Raw genomic sequence first — 24,362 nt, 5'->3', positions numbered from 1 at the left:
ACTTGACTATGATCACATGCCTCCTTCATAGGGCTTTACATCACTAGAAACCACCAATATCACAAATGCCACCTTCACTAGAAACAGTGTTCATAACTGTGTAAAAGATTTTTTTCCCTCTAGCTTGTATTATCATTTGCCCATTCAGGAACTCATACAAAATACGGTACACAAAGAATATTTTAGATGTGCTGAATAAATAGTCTTAGTATGACTTTCAGTTTTAACTCAGTTAAGACTGGAGTAACTGGATGTTTCAAACCTTGAGCAGACCTAAACCTCCAAGTTTCATATGTAAAAGATGTAGCTTTGTGCAAATACATAGTTCTGTTCATCCACAACACTACTAAAATTGTGTGTTAAGCAGGCAAATTTTACAATCGACTACAAACACAGAGTTAAGTTCTCCTTACATATGGCACACAAGACTTCAGCCCAGGCAAACACTAGTTAAAATCTAGAGTCTGGAGTGAACTTCTGTAAGGCAGTAAGATGGCAGGTATTCGACAACCTAATTCCCTGACAACAGAGTTGTCATGACCTGATGCTGGCAACATCTGAGAATTAATAGGGAAGCAGCAGCTGTACCAAGCTCAAACAAGGCCAGCTTTTAAAGACTACGGTGATATTTTGTTCATCTGCACCACCAAAAACTGGGGACAGAGAGGGACCCAGAGAGACAGAGACTACACAGTTGCACAGAATTTAGGCAAGCTGTCTGAATCTGTGCCATAGCAGATCAGCTGGGGTGACTGAAGTGCACCTCACCAACTGACCAAAGCAGCATGCTCAAAAATATTGCCTCCCACACCTGCCCCAGCCAGACTGTCAGACATTCCATGAATCAGTTCCTGACTCTCTGACTTATCCCAGCTCCTCCTTCCATTAACCCAGTTTATGCAACTCAAAGCCTGTAATTAATACCCTTATCATTAAAATTCTGACTACTAAGACACATGGAGCTACACTGGCCACTGAGCTTACAGTAGCATCCACACAGGTTGCATTTGGGGACTGCTTTTTGTTACTAAATTTGTGAAGACAGAACAAGTTCTATAGGCAGTTTATTTCATCACGTACCTCACCAAAACCTCCAAAATATTCCCTTATTTTCTCCTCAGGCGTGTCTGGAGATAAGCCCCCAACAAAAATCTTTTTAACAGGTTCTTTTGTTTTCATGGCTTTAGCTCTTTTTGGATCAATGACCTTTCCATTCAGCTTGTGTTCTTTCTGGTCCATGACCTGTGGAAAATTAAGACATGATCTTACTCACGGTTCAAGCTAAATGTTTCACTGATGTTTTGAGCAAGGCCCAGTTATTTCTTACTTAGTTTTTGTTAATGCTATTGCTTTAATTCAATACTTTGATTACAGCAATAATTTGTTACACAAAACCAAACAGTTCCGTGATTTTGATCACTATCCACTGACAGAGACAGTTCTGACAAAGCCTTTCAAGAGTCACCTGGAGCCACATATCACCCAAGGGAAGTAAGAGTGTAACATTTCTTGGAAAGTACTCTACAATCCCATCCTCAAACCTCATGAAGTAAAGAATCTGTACTTTAGAGATCAAAGGTCAATGAAAGTGAGAACTTTTCAGTGTGCTGTGTCAACACTAACAGCTAATTTTTGCTTGGATAAAGCCCAAATCTATCAAAGCCACTGGCTCTACTCTAGGGGTTCATGCTGCAGCTCTGGAATGCAAAGACTTGAAGTTCTTTGTAAATTACTGCTTTCACAGTAGTAGGCAGCAGACATTTATATACAGTATTTTTAAATTGCTCCAGTCCAGTGGCTTGCCAGTACGCTCCCCCGTAAGTACCCAAAGCCACACTTTGGGAATCACTGCTGGTCCTGGCCACCACGTCATGAGCAAGACAGTTTAGGAAAAAAAAACATTTCGATAAGCATCTTCAATATATTTGTATCCCAGAATCACCTTTAACAGCTCATGTACAAATAACTATGCATACAACCATCTGAGTGCTGTATCTTTGCTACCTAAAATTGAATATGTTGTTTCATTACATTAATGCTACCTTATCTACGCTCTCCGATTCTTTGAAGAGTACAAAGCCGAAGCCTCTCGATCGCCCAGTGATGGGATCTAACTTTAGAGTGCAGTCCACAACTTCACCAAATTTAGAGAAATAGTCCTTCAGATCTTTCTTTGTAGTGTCCCAGCTAAGGCCGCCGATAAACATTTTCCTGTTAAAACAAGATGGTTAATCTGTTAACGTGTCTTACCCAAAATCCTGTACCGTCAAGCTTTAGGAGCTCAGTTACCTAACGTAAGGAACAGCAGAATTTTACCAGTGACTTTACACACACAGGCCTGCACTTTCTGAGAACTTGCTTAAGTGATCCTGGCCAGATTAGGTAAAGACTTACAGGTACACAAAAGTTTTGCACCATCTTCTACTGCAGTTGCTTACTCTGCTATCCCAAGAAACTACAAAGAGTGACAAAAAGATATTTTACTACTTCCTTGCATCCTCACCACTACTGACCCACCACAGGTTTAATTCCACTTATCTGCAGAGCCTCCACACAACTGCTTATGAGACAAACACAGGCAGAATACATTTATAAGGCAGTGCAGTTAAACAGAAGCATTTATGTACTAGTCTGGACTGGACATATGCCAATATTAGTAAACTAAACCAAAGTTTAGTCAAATACGCTCCCCAGAAAGCAGTAAAAACGCAAAGTACTGGATGGTCAAAACTTATGTTTCCTCGCCAAAACATGATATAAACACCTTGCATAATCCAATACAATCACGAGAACACCTTCCCAATATACTACCTGCAGGACCAGTACTGCTGGGCAAACATGTACAGCAGATAACTCTGATCATGACTTGTATTTTCAAAAGCACACTGGAAGCTTGGAATCGAATCATGACCATTCCATCTCATTAGTAAGCCACAAAAAAAAAACCAACCCACCAACCCCCCCCCCCCCCCAAAAAACCCCAAGAACCACTGTGTCTTGGGACAAAACACTTCATGATTTGTACCAACTAAAAATCAAGCCAATATGCACAGAAATGAAACATTCCTGGTTATTAGGCATAGGGCTTATGCACCCATTCAGAAGAGGATTTGATTTGAGATGCTCTCTCCTAATACTGATAAAGAAGATTTTACAGCAGGCTGAAAACAAAAAGTATGATCCATTATGATCTATAAAAACGCTTTCTACAAAGCTTTGTCCATTTTTACTGTACCAACTTATTCCACAATCACATGCACCGTTATCAGAAAACCTGAAAAACCACTGCAGCACATTTCCAACTCCTCCACTTTCCACACGCATACAAATGTTCCTGCCAATCGTGTACAATCGCATTGTACTTCCACAAGTCAAACTCTCTCAAATCAAAAGCTGCTCATGTGAACTAACTCTGTTGAATTAGCTGTGCTTTTACAGAATTAACAAGAGCATTCAGCTTCTGACAAACATATCCAACCTCCATACAGATGAGGGGGTTCCAGAGCTTCAGATATTTCTATAAAAAGTCTTGAAATCTATAAACAGAAGCACCAATTCCCCATCCCTTTATTATCTTTTCCCATTAGTTCCAGGTCTCTTTTCAACAAAGCACCAAAAGCCCTTTCTACTGTGACACCTTACTGTCTTCAGGACCAATATGGCAAAAATGGTCCACGCTGGTAAACCAGCAGCCTCATACCAGTACAGAGAGTAATTCAAAGGATGCTTTGTGTCCTTGTGTTCATCCATTATTAAGGTTCTTTTTTGGTTGTTTGGTTTGGGTTTTTTGGGGTTTTTTTTTTTTTTTTTAAGCAGCAAACCAGAAAAAATACAGAGGATGCAGCATCATATTTCTGACACATGGGGGATAGTGATACTCTAGCAGTTACTACCAAACATACACTGCTACTTGACATACAAACCACCTGTTTTACAGTTGTCAACAAACCATTAACATAAACATACAAAACCTGTTTTATAGTTAACAATCAATCAACATTAACATACAAACCCCTGCTTTATATCACTAAGCACATGACAGACCAAGAACAGGAGTTTGAAACTGACAGCCCTCGGAAGGCTTTTCTTCCCACCATGCAATAACTGCATACCTGAGTCCAGTTACAGAGCAGCAAAACATGACTGCTTCAGCTTGCTGCTACAGAAGTTGACAAACTACTGCTCCACTGCAAAACTGAGGTCAGATCAAGGCTACAACCAAACGTGAGCACAACAAACAACTAAGGTGCAATGTCACAGTGCTGTCAAAAGCTTGTAAAATATGTACATTTCCCAAACCACAGTTTGGCTGGTGTAAGTCCCATTAGCACATACAGTTTTCCAAAATAAGTTACCAGAAGTGTACTGGGAAAGCTTTCAAACTTCAGACTTAGCTAAACAGAGCATAGACATCACCACAACTAGTGGCTTTGGCCTTCCTCCAACTGGCTGGTCAGCAAGTTGCCTGGCAGTTGCCAACATGTGGATTTCTCAAGTCCGCAGTTCTCACTGAGGAGATCTGAGGGTACAAGAACCTGCACACAGTTTCTTCCTGAAGACACTATCTCTAATTCCTAATGCAAAGGAAACACTGATGCATCAACATCCAGTGGCTACCAAGGATGTGCTGTTTTCCCTCTACTACCAAGAGAGCCGTCAAAACGCTTAGTTTCCTGTACAGCATTACCCATAAGAATTGACATGTGAAAAAACTGACTGAACTAAACTACAAGTCAATGTATGCTACACGTAATCACTGCCCAATGTCACTGCACCACTCAGTGACAACTTTTTCTAGGCTGTGTTAACTCAAAAGACAGGCTTCCTCATGAAAACCCTTTAATAGCTGTGTATTGAAGGGAAAAAAGTAAAACAAATATGGAAACTGCAAAGGTACTTAAAGCCATTAAGAGCAGGTGAGAAGTAACAAAAACATTCTAAGTTTTCACTAACCCTAGCAGAACAGTCAAAAAAGGTTCCTGTTCTCTCTCCCTGCTCTCAGCAACATCCCAGGTTATTTATTACAGGAGGAAGACAGTTGGGAAGGTTTCGCAGCAAGGCTCTACAGGACACAGTAGCTAGCGTTCCCTTATCCAGCCTGTTTTTTGCCTTGATCAAAAACAGACCTGCAGCTTGAGGTTCTTATTGGCCTGACATGAGACAGCATACAGCAGCAGCCTGTCCTGTAACTGGATTTATTATATATGAATTTCACCAGCTATATGAAAGCAGCACTGCCCCACACCAAGCATCACGTAGAGACCCTTAGAAGATTAAAAGCTGCCTTCATTCTTAAGTCATCACCTAAAGCAATCTTCCTCACAGCAAGTTTCGTTAGAAGAGGAGAAATGGTTTAGGGTGGGAAAAAGTCAGTGCCTCATGCCTGTCACTGACACACAACTGACATACCATTTATGTTTGCAACGTAGGGCAACACTAAGCAATTACAACCTAAGCATTCAGCTACACTGAGTTACAGTTCTTAACACATAAACCACACAGCCTCAGGAAAAAAAAAAAAAAGTTTGTGGTTTAGCACGCATCACACCAGATGTACACCTCGGGACCAGTCACTGCCAACTGCCGTAGGATTTGGGTTGACAGGGCATGAAGCATTCCTCACTTGACAGCAGCATTTAGAAGGCCGTGACAGTGCTCCTCCCGCTAATTTTGAAACCGACCCAGAGCACAGTGTTACCCCCAACTCTTCGCAACACCGAAGAACAAACCAGCTACCGACCCGGCTGCACTTTCCAATTGCACGCCAGGCCCCCGGGTCGCGTTTAGGTTTGCAGCCTGCAGGTGAGCCACCAGCTACCACCTGAGCCGCTCCGCTCCGGGGCGAGCCCCCGCCGCTGCCGGAGCGCAGGCCGGCTCGCAGCGGTCACTGTGGCGCCGCGGGGGCCCCTCCCCGGCTCCGCACACCCCGGTGCTCCTGACAAACATGAAGGCGGAGGTGCCCGAGCGGCGCCGCCCGCCCGAGCCGCGCCGGCAGCCCGCCCCCGCCGGCCCGGCCCGGTACGTGACGTCGCCGTGGCGCCAAGTAAACAAACAGGGCGGCAAGTGGGGCCGCGCCGGGCCAAGCCGAGCCAAGGGGCACGGGACACCACCGCCTGCCCCAGCAGGACGCCGCCAAGGAGAAAAAAGCCACGGGGCACCCGCGCCGACCCTGCCGCTCACCCCTCGTCCTCCTCGTTTTTGCTGGCGTCGATCTTGGCTCCCTCCGACTCGATCCCGCCGGCGCCGCTTCCCCCGTCGGCGCCCCCCACCCCAGCCCCCACCAGCCCCTCAGGCTGCTCCGCCGGCTCCGCCGAACTGCCTCCGGCACCCGCCGCCGCCGAGTCCATGGCGAACTGCTGCTCCGACATGGCGCCGCTGCGGCTGACCCGCGCCGGCCGGCCGGCGACCGCCCGCCGCCCCCCGGCCCTGCTGCCGCTTCCCCGCCGAGGCCGCGGCCCCGCTCGCGGCCCCGCTCCCGGCCCCGGCGACAGCACAAGCGCACCGAGCCCTCCTCCTTTGACTCGCTTTTTTTAATGGCGCCGCCACCGACCCAACATAAAATGGCGGACGGAAGGAGCGCGGCGGGCGCGGTCACGTGACACTTCCTACCGGGGAGACAGCGCGGGGGGTGCGCCGTCTCCGGAGCCGTTGGAGTCGTCGGTTGGTGGCCGTTGCTCGTCAGCGCCGCGCCGCTCCTCGGGCGGCCTGCCGCCAACCGCAGCACTTTTGGATTTTTCGGGTGGCCGCTGCGGAGCGCGGGGCGAGCGGCGGCTCGTCGTGAGGCCGGGCAGGCCGCTCTCTAACTGGCAGCTGCCGGGCACCTGCCCGACGCAGCTTTCCGAGCCTTGCCGGGACTGGAGCCTGTAGGGCCGACCTGCACTGAGCTCCTGGGCACTTCGCAACCTGTGGACACGCCCTGGAGCATCCGGTGCCTGAAGGTACCAAAATGAAGCTTTTGCCAAAAAAACCCCAAACCCTAAACTCTTTTAAATTTAAAACATTAATTGCTACAGGTTGAAGTAGAACTTGACTCTTCAACGAGTGTTTTTTTTGTATAATAGCAAAGCCACGTCCTAGTGGCAAAAGTAAAGCAGTGCTTGCAGCCACCCAGAGGCACCACTCGTAAGGACAGCTTCTGCATCCAGCTGCGCTGTGGAAAAGTTGGGAGTACAAAGTCACATACCGCTGTGACTTCTCCCAGGAGCCATGTGCTGTTTCTTTAGTTTGTAGCCAGTGCTGTCAGTGAGTCTTCTCTCATCCAACCTAATTGCTAAGATGACAAGAACCTCCCCAGATCTAACTGCTTAACCCATAGCAGTTATGGTATGCAGCACTTCTGTATGACAGGAGAATAAAATACCCAGCTGCCCAAGAGGGAAATAAACACTGAAATTGTGGTTTGGAAACTTTTAGAAAGAAACCTCTACCAAGACTAGTCCCTCCAAAAGTTTGCAAGACCAGCCTCCCCTGTGAATTAGCTACTCACATTTCACTTTCTACTAGTCCCTCCAAAAGTTTGCAAGACCAGCCTCCCCTGTGAATTAGCTACTCACATTTCACTTTCTAACAACCAATGTTTATTTTTGATGCATGACTATATACTTGTGCTGAGAAAGAGTTAAGGCAGACTCCTGCAATCCTTTGGCCTCGGGCAGAAATGTGTATGCTCACTTACCCATCCCAGCTGTTCTATTCAGAAAACAACCTGCTAGTTAAAGCAGTTTCCCTTCTTCAGCAATCATTCAGGCTTTTATATTGCTTGCTAGCATACACAAGATGGGCACCTCTTTTCTGATCAGTTGACAAGAGTCCAGTACAGGATCTGACTTAAAGGAATAGATCTCAACTTGTACAGAAAGTAGTCACTGATGTCAAAATTCAGGAACTTGTAAATCTCTTGCTTGGAATTGGAATAGACAGGGACCAATTGCTCTAGGGAAGTAATTAAATTATAGCCTTGAGTATTCTAGAACTTAAGTGCTTGAAAAACCATGAAAGGTGATACAGATCTCACCCTCCAACCCCTCAAGCAGTGCTATCAGCATAAAAAAAGGTGCTGCTGTAGTTCTAGATCCCTCCTTTAAGATGTATGAAATTGGCAGTATTATGCCACAGACCACTCTCTCCTTTTCCACAGCTGGCAAGAGAAAACTCTGCCATCTTCCACAGTGATGCTAACTCAAGGCACTATAGTGCTCTCGTAAGACAGGTCAGGAAAAGGAATGGGTTGTACTAACCTGTATACACAATAGCCTTGTCTCAAGCCATTTATGTTCTCCAGAAAGGTATCTGCCCTTCTATACAAGTAAAGTTATACCTCTGTAAGCTGACAGCTAACAGCAAGACTACACATTCACTTAAGTAAGCATTTATTAGAGAATCCTTTAACATGAAATTATACAAATAAAGTTTGTATAAACACAAGTCCACATTGTGTCATAACATGAATGGCAAAAAGAAAGTAAAAACCATAAAAGAAAACTAGTCGGCTGCTATGTACAGTTGGACACAGTTGTGTCATACACTAAAAGTCTTTTACAAAATAGTCATTTCCTCTCACGAAGACCACCCTCCATTCACTCACGATGCGCTGCAAGATGGCTTTGTTGCAGTACCTCTACCTAAAAATCAAGACAAAATATATGTCAGATCTGTGCAAGTTACTACAAGAATCGTTAAAAGGTCCATTTTCATGAACTGCTTTAAGTCTTCTATATATTCCTTTCTTCACTGTTAAAGATCATATGCATATTTATTAAGGTAACACAAGAGGTTTTGTTACCCATCAGAAAGTTATCTTCCCAAATACAGCCATTCAGCCCATTTAGGAAGCTGTTCCAGAACAATACACATCTGGTTTAGACTACTAATCAGGCTCTGGATTTTTTTTTTTCCCCACTGGAAACACTGCCAAAAGGGTTTATCCATCTAAACGACTGCTGTGCAAACACAAATCAAGTTGATTTAGTTCAAACAGTCCATGTGCATATGATCTTTAATGTTTTTCCAGATTTAAAAGTTCGTTTTGGTTTGCAGATTTCACTATTAGCTATAAAAAGAAAAAAGCAAGCATTAAATCTTAAACAATGCACACTTAAAATGAGGTTCCACAATTGAAAATACAACACTAAACAGAAGACCAAATGATTAAGCTGTAAAGGCATTTATGTACTTTAACTCCTGTAAAAAACCATTTAAGTTAAGACACTTAATCTCCAAAAAGATTAAAAAAAGAAGCCAAAGTCTGAAGTTTTCCACTTTAATCTTTACGCTGGTACATGAAGTTGGAAGAGACCATACCACAGGACAGCGTTTTCTGGTGTATGCCTTGCGCTCTGCCTGCAACGTGCGACCCCAGAGATAGACGTGGTCAGGGTGACACACGGCCTGCAATGAAGTTCCCGCTGGCGGGTACAAACAAGGTATAATGTCAGAGTTAGAAGACAACATTCTTGTTTTCCTTAAGTTGTACCCATTTCAGTACTTTACCTGTTAATACTTCTAATAAGTTTAATTATTCCTCTAGACCACCTGGCACACAACGCAAAACAGAAAAACTCTTATGTTTTTCTGAAGTACTAAAGAAGATAAAGTCACATTTTTACAAAGTTAAAGATCTATAGACACTGTAGGCAAAGCTGGTTTTAAAAAAAAAAAGTATTTTTTTAAGTTAACAAAAGCTTAATTAAAGGAAAAGTCATGCTAACGCAAGTTTTTACTCTTCATTTGTCTATTGATCTTTAAATTAGATTAGACATACTCAAGAGTGGACCTTGCACTCATGCACACACCTGTTTCCTCAAGTACTAGGTACTGCTTTAGTACGGCTGGTAGTTGTTTTGGTGATTGCCGCCACCACGGGATGCCTTTCCATATGTGCTTTGTTGACCTGTAGTTAACATGGGGGAAAAACAACCCAGAAGCATTAACATCTGACACTCTGAGATTGTTCCCATACAGTACACCAACAGGGCTACTCTCTAGAGTCATGTGTTACAAGGTGTTACAGAACAAGTTACTAAAAGAGACCCCTGTTTAAAGATGCATGCTGTTATTATCTGGGATGAGAACAAAACCACTTACCACTGTAATCTGTGTATCCCGGCCCATATCCATAATTGGGATAGTTGTACCCCGAGTAGTCATAGCCTCCATAACCACTGTAGCTTTGATCACTATAAGCACTATTATAGTTTCCATATCCTTGATCATAGTAGTTATTAAATCCTTGATTCCAGTTTTGTCCCTGACCTGAAACCAAGTATAGAGTTTAAGTTACAGAACTTACTTCATTCCTCTCCTATGCGACTTCACTTAACTTTCTATGGCAATCTTTCTGTGCCAGAACCATTACCTGGAAGAACCCTCTTACCTTCCCAAGAACCCAAGAAAAATAATTTTCTAAAAAGAATTAAAGCATCTCATTTGCATGTGAGAGATGGGTCATAAGATCTTATCCCCCACAACAACGCTGGAAAAAGATAGCAGGTAGTCCTGCTCATAGAACAGCCACCAAAAAAAACCCCAACACAACACTGAAGGCATGCACTACAGCAGCTCCTGCTGTTTTCCTTTAGCGTCCATTTTGGATCATTAATTGCCTGAACACCAAGTTATACTACAGGATCAGCTTTACTGCATTGTATTGGTTATGACTTTTTAAAGACTGAGATGCACTAACCTGTAACATAACAGCTGATTGCTTCTCACCTATTTGCAAGGTGTAGCAAAGTGACTGTCTTCTTCTTTACCAAAGAGCTCACAGTTTCTCACCCACAAGCCAACTAACACCACATCCCTTCACAAGAAAGGATAACTGCACTATCCATTTAACTATGCTGTCAAATGTGGATATACAAAAGCACCCTACATCCAGCTTGCCACTTCACCACTTGAATACAAGCAGAGCAAGAAGAGATTCTTAAGCTTCCACAGACAATCACAACCACCAAAATACCATTTACTAACAGGCTACTTTCCACATTCAATTTAAACATGCAATCCGTATGCAGCCGGAAACCCGGAATATCAAACACCTTAATGTTTGATATAGACACTTAAGTATTTACATTAATTTCAACATCCAAAACACTCACCCCGTCCACGCCCCCTTCCACCTCCTCGTCCACCAGCCGCATTGCTTTTTCCTCCTTTCTGCTGCTGCTGCTGTTGCCTGTATACCTCTTTGGGCTGTGCTACTTTGATCTCACACTGTAAAGACAGAAACTCTTTAACTCACCAAGAATTTCAAGACCATTTTGTGAGTTGCTTTCATGGAAGCCTACAGAGATGGTCTGTTTCACATGCTAAGAACAAGAGCTTCCATACCTTGCCTGAACCAATTTGATGGTATCTGCTTTCTAGTAACTTCTTTACTGGCTCTTCATCTGTATACGTGATAAAACAGAAGCCCCTCCTTTCATTCGTCTTTGTGTCCATGGGAAGCTCAATGTTTTCAATCTGAAATCAAAAGTACCTATCAATGAAAGCTACGCATGAAATCTCTAAGCAACTTCTTATGCCAGAACCATTTGACAGTCTTATGTCTATGCCAGATATATATCAGCCCATCACAACACTATGAAATCATTAACATGCATAGTTTCAACAATCCCTAGTTTTATGTAAGCCTGAGCCAGCTCTTTCCTCACAAATTCTTCTGTCTTAAGACAAAGGCAACACTGCCCTTGAAAACCAGAGCTGTTCTTATATGCCACTATACTATACCTCGCCAAAAGCACCAAAGTACTCCTTAATCTGTTCTTCAGATGTATCTGGACTCAGCCCACCAACAAACACTTTTTTTGGTGGCTCCTTCCCTTTTAGGGCTTTTGCCCTTTTAGGATCTATTAGCTTCCCATCCAGTTTGTGTTCCTTCAATTCCAACACCTAGGAAACACAGAAGGAAACAAAGTCTCAGATCACTACAGTCACATAGGCAGGCTTTGTGCCACTGATCCACAAGAAATCCACCCACCTTCTCCACACTAGCAGCATCCTTGAAGAGCACGAACCCAAACCCCCTCGACCTCCCAGTGACCGGGTCTGTTTTAATTGTACAATCCACAACCTCACCAAACCGAGAGAGATACTCTGTCAAGTCTTTCTTGCTGGTGTCCCAGCTGAGGCCTCCAATAAACATTTTCCTGAAACGCAATTAGTACATACGAATACACGTAAATACACGTGTGCGCACACACACACGCACAGCTGGGTGCAAATGCACGCGTGGAACACGGAGCAAGCTCGCTCGTGGCCGCAGCACGCCGAAGGTGTTCAGGAAGCCACCGCCGCTCGACTCGGCTTGCGGTGCCAGACAGCCGCGCCCGCTGCTCCAGGCCGCGGGGGCTGCCCCAGCCCAGCCTCGCCGTTACACGTGGGCCGGGCCTGCACGTCCCCCCGCCCCAAGCCCGCCAGCAGCGCACGCCCCCATAGGCTGCCGGTGACGTCACACCCCCGATTGGCATCCCACCCCCGCACCACCGAAACTAGGTCACCAGCCCGAGACACAAAGGCGGGCGCGGCCATTGGCGTGGGGAGGGGAAGGCCCCGCCCCGCACCCCCACCCGCGCCTGAGCCGCCCCCCTTCCCCGCGCGGCCCAGGAGGGCGGGTGAGGGACCCGGAGACGGAGGCGCGACCCCCCCGGCCCTACCCGTCATCCTGCTGGTTCTTGCTCGCATTGATCTTGGAGCCCTCGGCGAACTCCTCTGGGCCGCCGCTCATCTCGGTCGCGTCCTCCATGGCGGGACGAGGGCGGCGAGGCTGCTCAGGCGAGCGGCGGAGACAGCAGAGACCTGCGCGGGGGAGAAAATGGCGGCGGAAGAGATCTGGGCACCGCCTGCGCCGCCCTTATATATCTGCGCCGGCAGCCAATCAGCGCTGCCCCCTCGCCCGGCACCACAGCGCCCCTGGCGGCTTCCGGCGGGGCTGCAGCACGCGCCCGCCGCCGGCCGACCGGCCTCCCCCGGGCCCGGGCCCGGGCCCGGGCCCGGGCGCTCCGGCTGTGGCGCCGGTACAGCCGTGCCCTGCCGCGGGGCTCGGAGTGCGGCCTGCAGCCGCCATCCACGCCCGCCTCGCCCCTCCGCGTGCTCCGTGCTCACTTGCCGCTGAGGGCCGTGGGGCGAGGCGGGGGTCGCTGCCCTGGGCGGGGACGGGGACCGGGGGACAGGGACAGGCGGACCCCGGCCCGGGGCTGAGGGGGTGGGGGTGGAGGGAGGTAACGTGCAACCCAGAAACCCTGTTCTGGAGGCGGCGGGGCGGGGCAGGCGTTCCGGGGGCGGGCACAGGCGTTGCGGCACTCCCAGCCGCCGAGGTCCCGCCGGCGTTGCACTCGCCTCCTGCGATCCGTGGCTGTACGGCCCCGGCCCGGCCCCCCGCGCAGCCGCAGCCGCAGCCGCAGGGCGGAGCGCCCGCCGCCGCGCTCCCCCGGTGCGCCCCGCGCCCCACGTGCCGCCGCCGCCGCCATGGGCGTGCTGCCGGTGCCGGCGGAGGTGCGCGCCATCCTGCTGGACATCGAGGGCACCACCACCCCCATCGCCTTCGTCCAGGTGAGACCCGGCGGGGCGGGCGGCAGCGGCCTCCCCACGCGGCCGGGAGCCCCGGTGGCCCCGCCGGGGGTCTCCGTTAGCATCGTCGTTATTATCGTGACACCCCCCCGCCCTCGGCCCTGGCAGCCGGGGAGGCATGCTGCGTCGGGCAGGTTTCTGCGACTGCAAGCCGCCTTCACTGGCACGGCCCCCCTGCGCGGGGGAAGCGCCTCTCCCGGGGCTGCAGCCCTGCGGAGGGCAGGCCTGAGTTTCCTCCAGAAGCGTAAAACCGTGGCACATTTTCTGTGTTTTTCTGAATAATGCTCACGAGGAAATACGTCTCATTTTACCGATCGCCTGCCTCTTTTGTGGGCAGGGGAACAGGGAACTATTCGGATCTAGAGCAGTTCAGTAAATTATTTTTTTTCATGCATATAGAGCAGTTGGCGTGCTCTCAACCTTATTTAGGAAAAGGCTTCGAGCATCACTTGCTCAGATGGCTGGAGCTGCAGCACCTCACCCGAGTTTGCAGAGAGCCCGAAGTACTATCTCGGGACTATCCACTGCCTTTTGCCTTCAAAAGGGTGGCAACAGTCAGATGCCTTCAAGTGTCACCAGAGAGTTATGTCCTTCCTCCAGCATGCACAGGACCAGTACATGGGGAGGGTGGCACAGGGGGTGGCATCAAGTGTACATGAGGAAGAACATACAGCGAATATGTATGAGTGACTTCCCTTGCCTAGGAGAAATTCTTAGAACTATTGAAAACGCTGGTTTAGGTGCAGAAGCCAGGGGACCGGGAAGCCAGCGAGACCAGCAGGAGGCGTCTGGACAAACGCTGTAAATATGCTATTAAAATGTGCATTTCAGCTGCTGCAGGTACCTCCTCTCTGAGAGGTTTTGGTCCCTAACGAGGCTCGTATGCTTCACAGGAGGGACCAGTTTGCTTGTATGTAAGACACCACATGCAATTTTCCCTGCTCCTGCCATTAACCTGTATTTCTCCATGAGACATTATAGCTTTTGGTGGATCTTTTTTTGCTGGTAGTTTATGAAGGTGCTTTGTGACCCATGTGATGCGCAGAGGGGTGAAGGCTCTTGCCAGGCTTTCTGGGTGTTTCTGCTAACACAGTTTAACAGATGAACAAGGTGACCTACATCTTTCTTGTCCATGTTCTTCCAGTGCCTGAAGAAACTTCAGGTCTAGATGGCATTACAGCTGCCTCCCTCCCCTTGATACGTTTCAATTTAAACAGTTTAAACAGCTCAGATTTCTTACTAAACATCTAACAGAGCAACAAAGTTGGTTATATCCACCTTGAATCTGTTTTGCTCTCTTGCAAATAACATGCAATATGCCTGAGAGAGTTTCCTACCCAAAGTCTTTCTGTTGCAGGGAGGCCAAATGAGTTATGGTTCTCAATAAAACTCAGTTTGCTGGAAATCCTGAAAATGCTTGAAACAAGTTATTTCACTTGGACTTTCAGTTAACCTCCATAATTTCTATTTCCCTTTAAAAGGTCCACTGTTGGTTCTGCAGGCATTTTATTCTTTAATATTAAAGGATTTAATTTAATCCTTTCTTTAGTATTAGAATTATTGAATATGCAAAGTAAGGAAATAGAATGAGCCAGTTGATGGGTGGATTATGGAAAGATACCAGAAGAGAGAATATTTGGTGGCCCCTAGTTAGAGGTCACCAAGTTTTCTTTTTTTGCTGGGTCCACCCTGGCAGAGAAAAGTTGATAGCAGGGGAAGAGATGTAATGTGATAAAGTACATCCCCTGGGATTTGCCAGATCTCCTGTAAAAGAGCAGATTGTCACTGAACTTTGTGACAGTTTGCATGGACATTGAGAGGAAAATTGACCCTGGTCGCTTGAAATCCTACAAGTGGCAATTACAGTGTTCTACATGGGTGTCTACTGACAGTAAAAATACTGCCCTTTCTGTACTGGGTTTAACATTGCTGTGAGCACTTGCGAAAGCTTAGGAGGGCTGTCAAGCTGTGTTTGCTGATGGCTGTTTCTCCATCCTGCCAAGCTGTGTTGGGGCAGCCACATCTGGGGCTGGATATCACCGAGGAGCCTGGCTGTCCAGCGGTGCGGTGGGGTGATAGCACCCATCTCCCCAGCATGCACATGCGATGGACAGAGCGATGGGAGCTGTGCACAGGCAGGCTTGGGTCTCCTGCTAGCCAAGATAAAAGAGAAGCGGGTGAACTTACAAAGGTCAGTAACAGCCCTAGTTAAACCTATTCAAGAGTTTGCAGCTGCCAACTTTTGCTGAAAGCTGAAGTTGTGGAGATACATTTTCAGAGCCTTTCTTCTTTGCCAGCGCAAGAGCATGAAACTGCTTTTTGGAAAGCAGTTGGGACCTTTTGACATCTGAGTTTTAAGGGAAGTTAAACCAAGTCAGTGGGCTGGTTGCATTTCCCAGTGGATACTCTTTAATCTCCTCAGTGATTTAAAAGATAGTTTGAAAGCAACTAAGCTCAAATAAAGGAAATGACAAAGTAACTGGGGGTATTACAAGGCTGTTGATCTAGACAAGTTTGTGGTAATTTTCTAGGCATTTAAGAGATTTTCCTTTCCCCTAAATTTACGTTGTTTTTAAAATATACATGAAAAATGCAATATTGGAGTAACAGAAAATCCTGCAGTTCTGCCACCACATCATGCTCTCAGGACCACCGTTTTCTTAATTCAGTAACAAGTTAAAGGTGACATACAGTGAGGAGAAAAATATCACTGGCCATTTTTTGGGGAGAGATGAGCTCAGGTTAGTTTCCTCCTATCTCCTCCCCATCACAATTTTTTCCCAGTTAAGAAAAGCTCAGTTCTGTACCCAAAGGAAGGAGCTCCCTGCCCTTCCCCTTGTCCTGAGGCTCTTCCCACACCCAGAGATGCCGTCATGGTGGCTGCTTGTGGCTTCTCAGTTGTGAAACGCCACTAATGAGAGCAATTTGTAATTATTTCTGGTTGCACTTGGGATCCCCGGTGAGGTTTGTAATTCTCCTGTGGCACTTTTTCCTAACCCCGTTTCATTTCATTTGCAAGATTGTCCTATGGAGCTTAGTGTCACTGGACTAGACTTTTCTTTTTAAAAAGGTCCTCTAGCTCTGGTGAGAAGTTGAGATGTGTTTTCAGAACGACCTTTGTTAGGACAAGTGCCCCATTAGAAATAGAGTAGCATAACTTGTCAGTTCAGAGTACATACGCAGTCAGCCTTGTATGCCTCAGCTGATCAGAACCTGGGGTCACATCTCACATTTGCAACATTTTTTGGCAAGCCCAAGAGAAGTTATCACCCACCTTTCCATCCTGGGATTTAAAAGTTGCAGCTACATAAGCATTTGTGCAAAAAATGCACCTGCACTAATCTTGGCCCAAGGTTGGCTCTGGCCAAGACACCCTTAGCAGGCAGTTTCACAAGCTGCAGTACTGTAGGGGAAGCTCGAGTGGGGAAAATAACCATACACAGCAGCAGGTGCAAATGGTTGCTTTAAAAGCAAGTCAGCCTTACCTCTGCCAGGTTAAAGGAGCTGCCTGTTTTTCTTGTGTGCTGTCAGGAGACCTTGTTCCCTTACATCAAAGACAATGTGAAGGAGTATCTGCGCGCCCACTGGGAGGAGGAGGAGTGCCAGCGGGATGTCGGACTTCTGAGGAAACAGGTTAAGTAACGGAGCTAACACTATGTCTCTCAGTTTTCGCAGCGTGCCTGAGACTTCAGGTCACTCGGACTCCCCCAGTCAGCCAACATGAGCCCATACCTCTCTTTGCCCCCTGTGGAGGGTGGTTGCCTCCACAGGCTGATTCTGCCCCACCCAAAGCCTGAGGCTGTGCTTGGGGAAGGGCTGGTGCTTGGTAGGCAACAGCAGTTCAGCTGCTTCCCTCAGCTCGTCTTCACGTCTTCACGGCCCCTGAGGTTTTTCAGCTTCATGCTTGCACTGTGCCCTTCTCTTGCTGAATCCACTGCCTGCAGCTTCCAGGCGCCTGTTTGGGAAGCAGCATGGAGGGATAGCAAGAGTACTTGTCCTGCACAGGTCAGCATATCCTGCCTCTGTACACGGCATCAGTTTGAGACCTGTGGCTGTCTGAAGCCAACAGGTGCATTTGCTTCTTTGCCTTAATTTCAGTAATTAAAAACTTAAGCAAGTATGATTCTCATTAGAGTATTTACAATATAGCTACAGTAGTGCTAATTGTTGGATTTGGAAAGTACAATCCAATCCAAGCAAGTGTTTCTAGACACTACTGGAGCATGAATTTCCCATTGAAAAAAGCATTCAAACAATGTTGTAACCCTTCATGTGAAGAGCGGTTCAAGCTGTGTCCTGCACAGAAGTGCATTGATGCAGGTGTTAGACCCCTTTCCTAAATTGAGATGATGAGACTACTCCACCTCTTCCCTCACCTCTTTTTATCATGGATGATTTCCAGGCTCAGGAGGACTCCAGCTTGGATGGGGCCGTGCCGATCCCTTTGGAGAGCGGAAGCGGGGAAGAGGAGCTGGAGCGGGTCATCCAGGCTGTCGTAGACAATGTGCACTGGCAGATGTCTCTGGACAGGAAGACCACAGCACTGAAGCAGCTGCAAGGTCACATGTGGAGGGCAGCCTATGCAACTGGGCACGTCAAAGGAGAGTGAGTAATTGTGTGTGTAAGTAATTGTGTGCATAAGTAATTGTGTGCCCCTTTCCCTGGGGCAGGTATGGGATACATCTTTCCTAGACCTCTGCTAGCAGAATAGCTGCATAAGTGATTCCTGGAAACAGCCCCACATACAAATGCAAATAGCATTAGTAGCTTGGTGGAGAAGCCAGTATGTTTATGTTCAGTCATGGCTTAAGCCAGGGCACTGCTGTCGTGGAGCCAAATGCAGACACTTCATTTCAGACTTGATCATGCAGTGAAACACAAATTCATTGAGCTTAATCTTTGGATCTCGGGAATCAAAAACTTACAGTCACCTTGGGACTTAGCAAGTTGTCTCAGTCTCCACTGGGAAGGTGACAAGTGGGTGAGAGTGTTTCTCCTTAAAGAATATGCTGGTACATGCTGGGGAACAGCCAGTTCTCCAGCCACCTGGGCAGGGTCCATAAAGGAGAGGGGTCTGAGAAACAGAACAAGGTAATGGAGGTATGACATGGGGCGATTCTGCTCCCACGGCCAGCGGAATGTTCATCTGGGACAACTATCTTCTGCATTAAAAATTCAGAAAATGTCTCAATATTTCTCTACAGAGATTTCTTGGTAAACCAAGAGACTGAGGCACAAGTATGAACTTCTTACAGTTCTCCATCTTGCATTTTTTTTATCCCTGAATTGCACTCACATTTTGCAACAGCCCTAAACAAGCTGGGGTTGCAGGGTCAGGTCCTTTCAGTTGTTTCTTCCTGCTTTGTCTCTTACCTGAGCATTTCCTGCCTTTCCACTTCTTTTTGTCTTCAGGTTCCTCTTTATGTTTCAGCCATAATGCAAGGGTGCCTAAGTAGGGGCAACTGCAGTTAAGCCTGGTCTTCTTATTTAGGTCGAGAGATACTTGGTTAAACTATGCATTTCAAGTTCCTAAGGAAGTAAAACAAACCCTTAAGTTCACAACGTGTTTTGCCAAAGGAAAAATGAGGAAGAAGAAAAAGAGCTCTCAGAAAAATTTAAACTTCCACCAGAGAAAGCAACAAAACCCGAAAGCAAGTCAAGAGGGACAGCCATCCCGTTGGTTTTCTTTTTAAAAACAGGGCTAATTGTTTTATAGTACCCCCAAAACTGTGGAGCTAGCCTTGCTGCTTGGCAGCATCCAAGGAGTGAGATCTCTAAAGTCTCCCCCTCACCCAACTGTATCTGGCACATCAGTGTCTGAAATCCAGGTACCAAACTCAGCGCCTCATGAAGACATGAGGGTGTCTGGAAGTTTCTGCAGGTGCCATACAGCCTCAGAATATTTTCAGCTGACACCAGATACATTAAATAAATAAATATGAAAAAAGTGCACTTTTTTTTTTTTTAAATACATAACATAACAGGGCCCTGCACAGATGGCCAAGAAACTGGAGATGAAGAAAGGGCCAGCTGATTGCTACAAGTCTGCAAAACTTTGTCCAACACCTCCTTTTGCATCTATTTGGAGTTCTCTTTCTTCAGGCGTTCAGGTGCTCAGATCTGCTTTTCAAGGCAGTACCTTTGAGCCTTGGCCCAGGTGGAGGTGACCACACAGACCTGTGCAATGCAGGTGGGAAGGCTGCAATTTGGACTGGGATAAAAACTCAGTTGTCTGGGGATCATGTCTCCTCCACCTCCTCCCTCCATCCTTCTGCCATATCAAACTCAAAACCTCCTCCCTGCCTTTCCAAGGCTGTTTGTGGCCTTTGCTTATCAACCATCATATGTATTATTGAGGGACTTGTCAGCCTCACTTTGTCCCTCATCAGCATCTTGTAGCCTTCAGTTTTCCCCAGTATATGGGTCATCTTGTAAATGTCCTTTGCATACAAAGAGCTTTTACATACATGTAAGTGCAGCACTGGAGATGTCTCGTGGTATAAATGATAAGGGTACGAAGGAACCAACAGACATGTTCGTTAGCAGTTACACAGCAGTTGCCTTGGCTTTGGTCCTCCTTCCCTCTCTTAGAGCTTTGCACCTCGCTGCTGGGCTTGTCTTCGGGCAGCTACTACCTGGGAGTTAGACGGAGCTCACATTTTGAGACTCATCAGCCCATTGCTGTACTGATATGCCTTCCCAGTACTCTGCAAGGCTAGAAGAATAAGGGGAGGGATGCTGCTGCCTAGTAAATGGGAGCTGGTTCACCCTCTGCGATGCAGTTAAGCCAGGGACACATCTGGCCCACAGGTAGTACTGTACAACCTCACAGAGTCGCTGAATAGGGTAGCTCTGACCTCAGTCCCTTAGGGGACACTCCTTTCCCTAGTTGTTGTCTGGCTTCAAACAGTTCGTACAGTGCCACTCATTTAGCTCCTGCAGCTGCAACCTATGCATGGTCAGAGCCTGAACCTGTGGGATGGGTTTGCCCCACATGGATGCAGCTTACGGCCACAGCTCTTATCAACAGGGAAACCTTTGTAGCTTGGAAGCGGGGGTGGGACACAGGATGCAAGAGCCTGTCTTCTCTGTACTTCCTCTTATTCCTTCCTTGCAGAGAAATGCATCAGAATGCCACTTCCCCCAACCTTTTGTCCCCTCTCCAAATTGAAGGGGCTGGAGAAACTCCTGCCAAATGTCTGAAACAGCTCATCAGAGCTGCTGTCTGCATAGCAGTCAATGAGCTGCTCAGTTGGCTGGAGCTAAGAATATATCACCTGCTGCTGAAATAGACTCCCCAGTTGCAGAAGCCCTGAGCAGATTGAGAGCGACATCCCCTTGCAAACTAAACAGTTGTCACAGTGCTGGGCTAAAGGTGTCCCTCCAGGTGCCTCTGGGTTTGCCCTTACCTGCTGCCCTGTTTTGCTCCAGAATCTTCGAGGACGTGGTTCCAGCCATCCGGAAGTGGCGGGAAGCGGGGATGAAGGTCTATATCTACTCCTCGGGCAGCATTGAAGCCCAGAAGCTTCTGTTCGGATACTCTACAGAAGGTGATATCCTAGAGGTAGATAACCTTATCACCTTCTCCCTCTGCAGAGCTCTTCCCTCCCACAACTGCCCTTGCTGTAATGCTTTGTGAACAAAGCCTGGGACAGGAAGGTGGGGCAGTGGGTTTGACCCATGGGAGTTAAGCTCAGCCAGTTGCGTACGCTAGCATGGTCGCTGTTACTGTGGTAGAAAGGAACAGGGACATCTCGCTCAGGAGCAAGGTTTAGCCCTGCTTTTCAGGTGGCACTCAGCAATTGACTTTGCTTTTCTCTCTCTTTCAGCTCTTTGATGGCCACTTTGATACCAAAATAGGCCCCAAGATAGAAAGTGAGAGCTACAGAAGGATTGCTGCCAGTATTGGCTGTGCCACCAACAATATCCTCTTCCTGACGGATGTCCCTCGAGGTAAGGTGCCCTGCCAGTCCTGCTGGCTCTCGCCTGTGTGAGGGAGGCAGGTGCTCTTTAAACACATGCTGCTGAGTTGTCACAAGCATCCCAGAAATGCTGCAGACCGCCTTGCTTCAGTGGCATCACCCTAGTTGCTGCCATGCTCCTTCTTCACACATCCAGGCTCTCACACAGCAGTGTGGTATCTGTGAGCAGCGCTGCAATGAGGGAAAATAGGTCAAATAGAAAATCTGTCCTTACACCAACAAGCAAGGAGAGACTGTTAAAGTGGAGCGGAGCGTTTGCTGAAGCAGTTGGCATGCCCCATTTACAAACAGGGTCAGTGGTTTTCATGACCTGTGCCTGGGGGAACAGACAACGTCTACTGTGCTGCTACGTGGCCCGCGTGGTGGCTGGTTCTTTGTGCCACTTACCATTAGGTTGTTTCAGCAGCAGGAAAACATTGCTCCTGATTGCCAAGACTTGACCCCTGGAAAGCCAGGCTTGGGAAGCTAATATGATATCCTGCCTTTGCTGGAAATGTCTTTCTGGCAGAAATGGCACTGGGTTGTGATCTCAGTCTTAGCCAGCTCAGTTCCCAGGAGTTAACCCTTACCTCCTCCCCAGCCCTGGCAGCAGAACTGGTGGGAGCTTGCAGTTACCTCCTTTTCGCTCTATCATCTTCCTGTGGCCTCTTGCTGTGCTCAGGGAGCGAAACAAACTTGTGAGAAGTGACTCCCGGCAGGGGGGTATTGTACTTGTTAAAGCCACAGCCTGACCACAGCCCAGTTTCTTCGTGACAGGAGTCGAGCTGCCAGTACATGCTGCCTGCACAGTGCCTTGGACAGCCATCAGCTGGGAGAGGGGAGGAGATGGCAAGGCAGCCAGCTCCCATCTACTTATGTTATGCAGCAGCTACAGTCATCCGCAGCAGGTCTGCTGGGAGGTGGTCCCTCTCTAGAGCCCGGCAGTGCCATGTGCAAACGCTGCTTTCTCAGTCTCAACCTTTAAAAGCACTTCAGTGTTTTGGGGCATCATCAAGCCTTAAAGACCCTCACGTGGAGAGGTTGGTAAGCACATTTCATCTCCACTCTCCCCACCTCTGTTTCAGAAGCCAACGCGGCCGAGGAAGCGGATACTCACGTGGCTGTGGTGATCAGACCAGGCAATGCAGGACTGACAGATGATGAGAAATCGTATTACAGCCTCATCTCATCTTTCACCGAACTTTTCCTGCCTTCCTCCACTTAGGGAAAGCAGTGCACACACAAAAGGCTGTGCTTCACCTGAATTGTCCTTGTGTAACATTAGGTAATTTTGTCCATAATCAGAGTTTAAAATGAAACCCACATCACATCTTGGACCTGTGACTAGTGCAGGCAGGTGTGGATGGAGAGTATGGTGTGGGGTCCCTTGTGCAGTAGGACAGAGGCCTGCAGCAGCCAGCTGGAGCTGGGAGCAGGGTGAGGAGCAGCACCCATGAGCCCTGCTGTTCCTCCACTTTCCCAGCTAGCAATTAGCTCAGGGGATGCTTCTTTCAGACTCATCCATTGAAATCTGATGCTGAGACATCCCACCGTGAGCTCCATCATTTTTAGAAATGGTCTGCAAACAAGGTATATGTCCCCCTGTCCCAGGAGGGTCCTCCGGGGACCATGAGGGCATATGAGCATCTCCCCTGCAGATGGGGTTGCTGGCTAAGTCAAAACTTTCAAAGTTAGGGCAGTTAGGATGCCCAAAGAAAAATGCCAAATGTCAGCTATAATACAGTAGGTTTGGGCTGCCATAGAAAAAGCCAGCCCTTGCTGCAGGTAAGCTCTTTAGACCAGGAACAACTTAAATCTTGGCTATATCCACAGCAGGTCTAGGTACGAAACAGTACAACTTGCATATGGAAGCTGCTTAAAGGTACACACCCAGCCTACCAGAATGAAGTAGAGTATATAAATATAACTTTAAAAATTAAATTTTAGACTCATCTCACCGCTGCATCTTGGTGCTGGGCTATGGGATCCAACTGCTGAACACCAAAGTCAGCTTGACCATCTTTCTGAAGTATCTTAGCACTAACCTGTGGAGCTCTTTCCCAGTAGCCAGCATCACCCTGTCACATGTTCATAGCATTGGTGAGCTGTGAGCAAACCTTGACAAACAACTGCTCCTGAGGGACACATCCTGCTGCATTTAATGAGAATTAAAACCCTGCTCTTTTCACCCACCCTACCTGAACTGTGCCAATTTCTATCAGATGGTCATGGAGCTTTTCCTGATGTAGTAAAAAAAACCCACAAATTTGCTTTCATTGTGTTCACTCCATTCCAGTATTTAGCCTTTCTGTCTATGACCAGTGATCCCAGCACCTAAAGACAAATCTCGTTTTTTAAACCTGTGAACGCTTTGTTTTCCTGCTTTTGCCCTCCCTGGTCCTTTCTTTAAGGCAGACAACCCTGTCCTGCCAAGGAAGCTGATTACCTCCCTGACCGTCTTACAATTTCAGTAGGGGCTCAGTGGGGGTGCAGGAGTGAGAGCCACAGCTAGGTTATACCTAGTAATAGTGGAAGCAGGGGCAGTCTGAAATCCCAGTTCCCTGCTGCTGGCACTTCGTGCATGGGTGTCACTTGCTACTTACTTGTTTCTGCGTGGCTGTGCTTGAGCTTGGCCAAAACAGAATACTAACGCATGTGTTGCCTTCCTGAGCTCTGATCTACCCCTACAGCTGTCCCTGTTGGGGGAGGCTGCTGTGTAGAGGTGAAGCAAGAGAAAGGCATTTTGGGAGGAAACCACATCATGCCAGCATTGCCCTTCTAACATTTTGATGGTAGTGTGTAAGGCTGTGAGGCAGTTAGTCTGGATGCCTTTCT

General features: G+C 47.5%; 3 protein-coding genes across 9 annotated transcripts in view; 1 reads left to right on the top strand and 2 right to left on the bottom strand.

The window, feature by feature from the left end:
* HNRNPD (heterogeneous nuclear ribonucleoprotein D) overlaps positions 1-6,368 on the bottom strand; it is a 10,428-nt gene extending 4,060 nt beyond the window's left edge. For 2 of the 5 annotated variants that reach the window (XM_075708783.1, XM_075708782.1), the window contains exons 1-3: positions 6,181-6,368; positions 2,043-2,211; positions 1,081-1,242 (exon numbers count right to left, since the gene is read on the bottom strand). In XM_075708783.1, the coding sequence (XP_075564898.1) occupies positions 1,081-1,242; positions 2,043-2,211; positions 6,181-6,368 (519 nt within the window). Of the gene's footprint in view, positions 1-1,080; positions 1,243-2,042; positions 2,212-5,740; positions 5,819-6,180 lie in introns of those variants that run through there. The other 3 variants (XM_075708787.1, XM_075708784.1, XM_075708785.1) reach the window with 2 other exon arrangements.
* A 1,984-nt stretch (positions 6,369-8,352) lies between these two features.
* HNRNPDL (heterogeneous nuclear ribonucleoprotein D like) lies at positions 8,353-12,808 on the bottom strand. 3 transcript variants are annotated; one of them, XR_012831000.1, is made up of 9 exons: positions 12,654-12,808; positions 11,978-12,146; positions 11,728-11,889; positions 11,329-11,460; positions 11,097-11,211; positions 10,084-10,251; positions 9,792-9,889; positions 9,301-9,404; positions 8,353-8,621 (listed from the first exon to the last, which is right to left on the bottom strand). XR_012831000.1 is itself a non-coding variant. In XM_075708962.1 (8 exons), exons 1-7 carry the CDS (start codon positions 12,740-12,742, stop codon positions 9,819-9,821), a joined length of 906 nt encoding a protein of 301 aa, XP_075565077.1. In that variant the 5' UTR covers positions 12,743-12,808; the 3' UTR covers positions 8,353-9,404; positions 9,792-9,818. The 3 variants fall into 3 exon arrangements, 2 of the variants coding, with proteins under 2 accessions (XP_075565077.1, XP_075565078.1); XM_075708962.1 differs by having other exon boundaries at positions 8,353-9,404; XM_075708963.1 differs by lacking the exon at positions 9,301-9,404.
* A 656-nt stretch (positions 12,809-13,464) lies between these two features.
* On the top strand, positions 13,465-22,770 carry ENOPH1 (enolase-phosphatase 1). Its single transcript, XM_075708804.1, has 6 exons — positions 13,465-13,548; positions 17,098-17,199; positions 17,969-18,171; positions 20,998-21,130; positions 21,396-21,519; positions 22,613-22,770. Exons 1-6 carry the CDS (start codon positions 13,465-13,467, stop codon positions 22,750-22,752), a joined length of 786 nt encoding a protein of 261 aa, XP_075564919.1. The 3' UTR covers positions 22,753-22,770.
* Positions 22,771-24,362: the final 1,592 nt, after the last annotated feature.

The sequence above is a fragment of the Pelecanus crispus genome, chromosome 4, assembly GCF_030463565.1.
Source record: "Pelecanus crispus isolate bPelCri1 chromosome 4, bPelCri1.pri, whole genome shotgun sequence".
Taxonomy (NCBI): domain Eukaryota; kingdom Metazoa; phylum Chordata; class Aves; order Pelecaniformes; family Pelecanidae; genus Pelecanus; species Pelecanus crispus.
The sequence above is the reverse complement of the archived record's forward strand: the minus strand, read 5'-3'. Positions and strand labels throughout refer to the sequence as shown.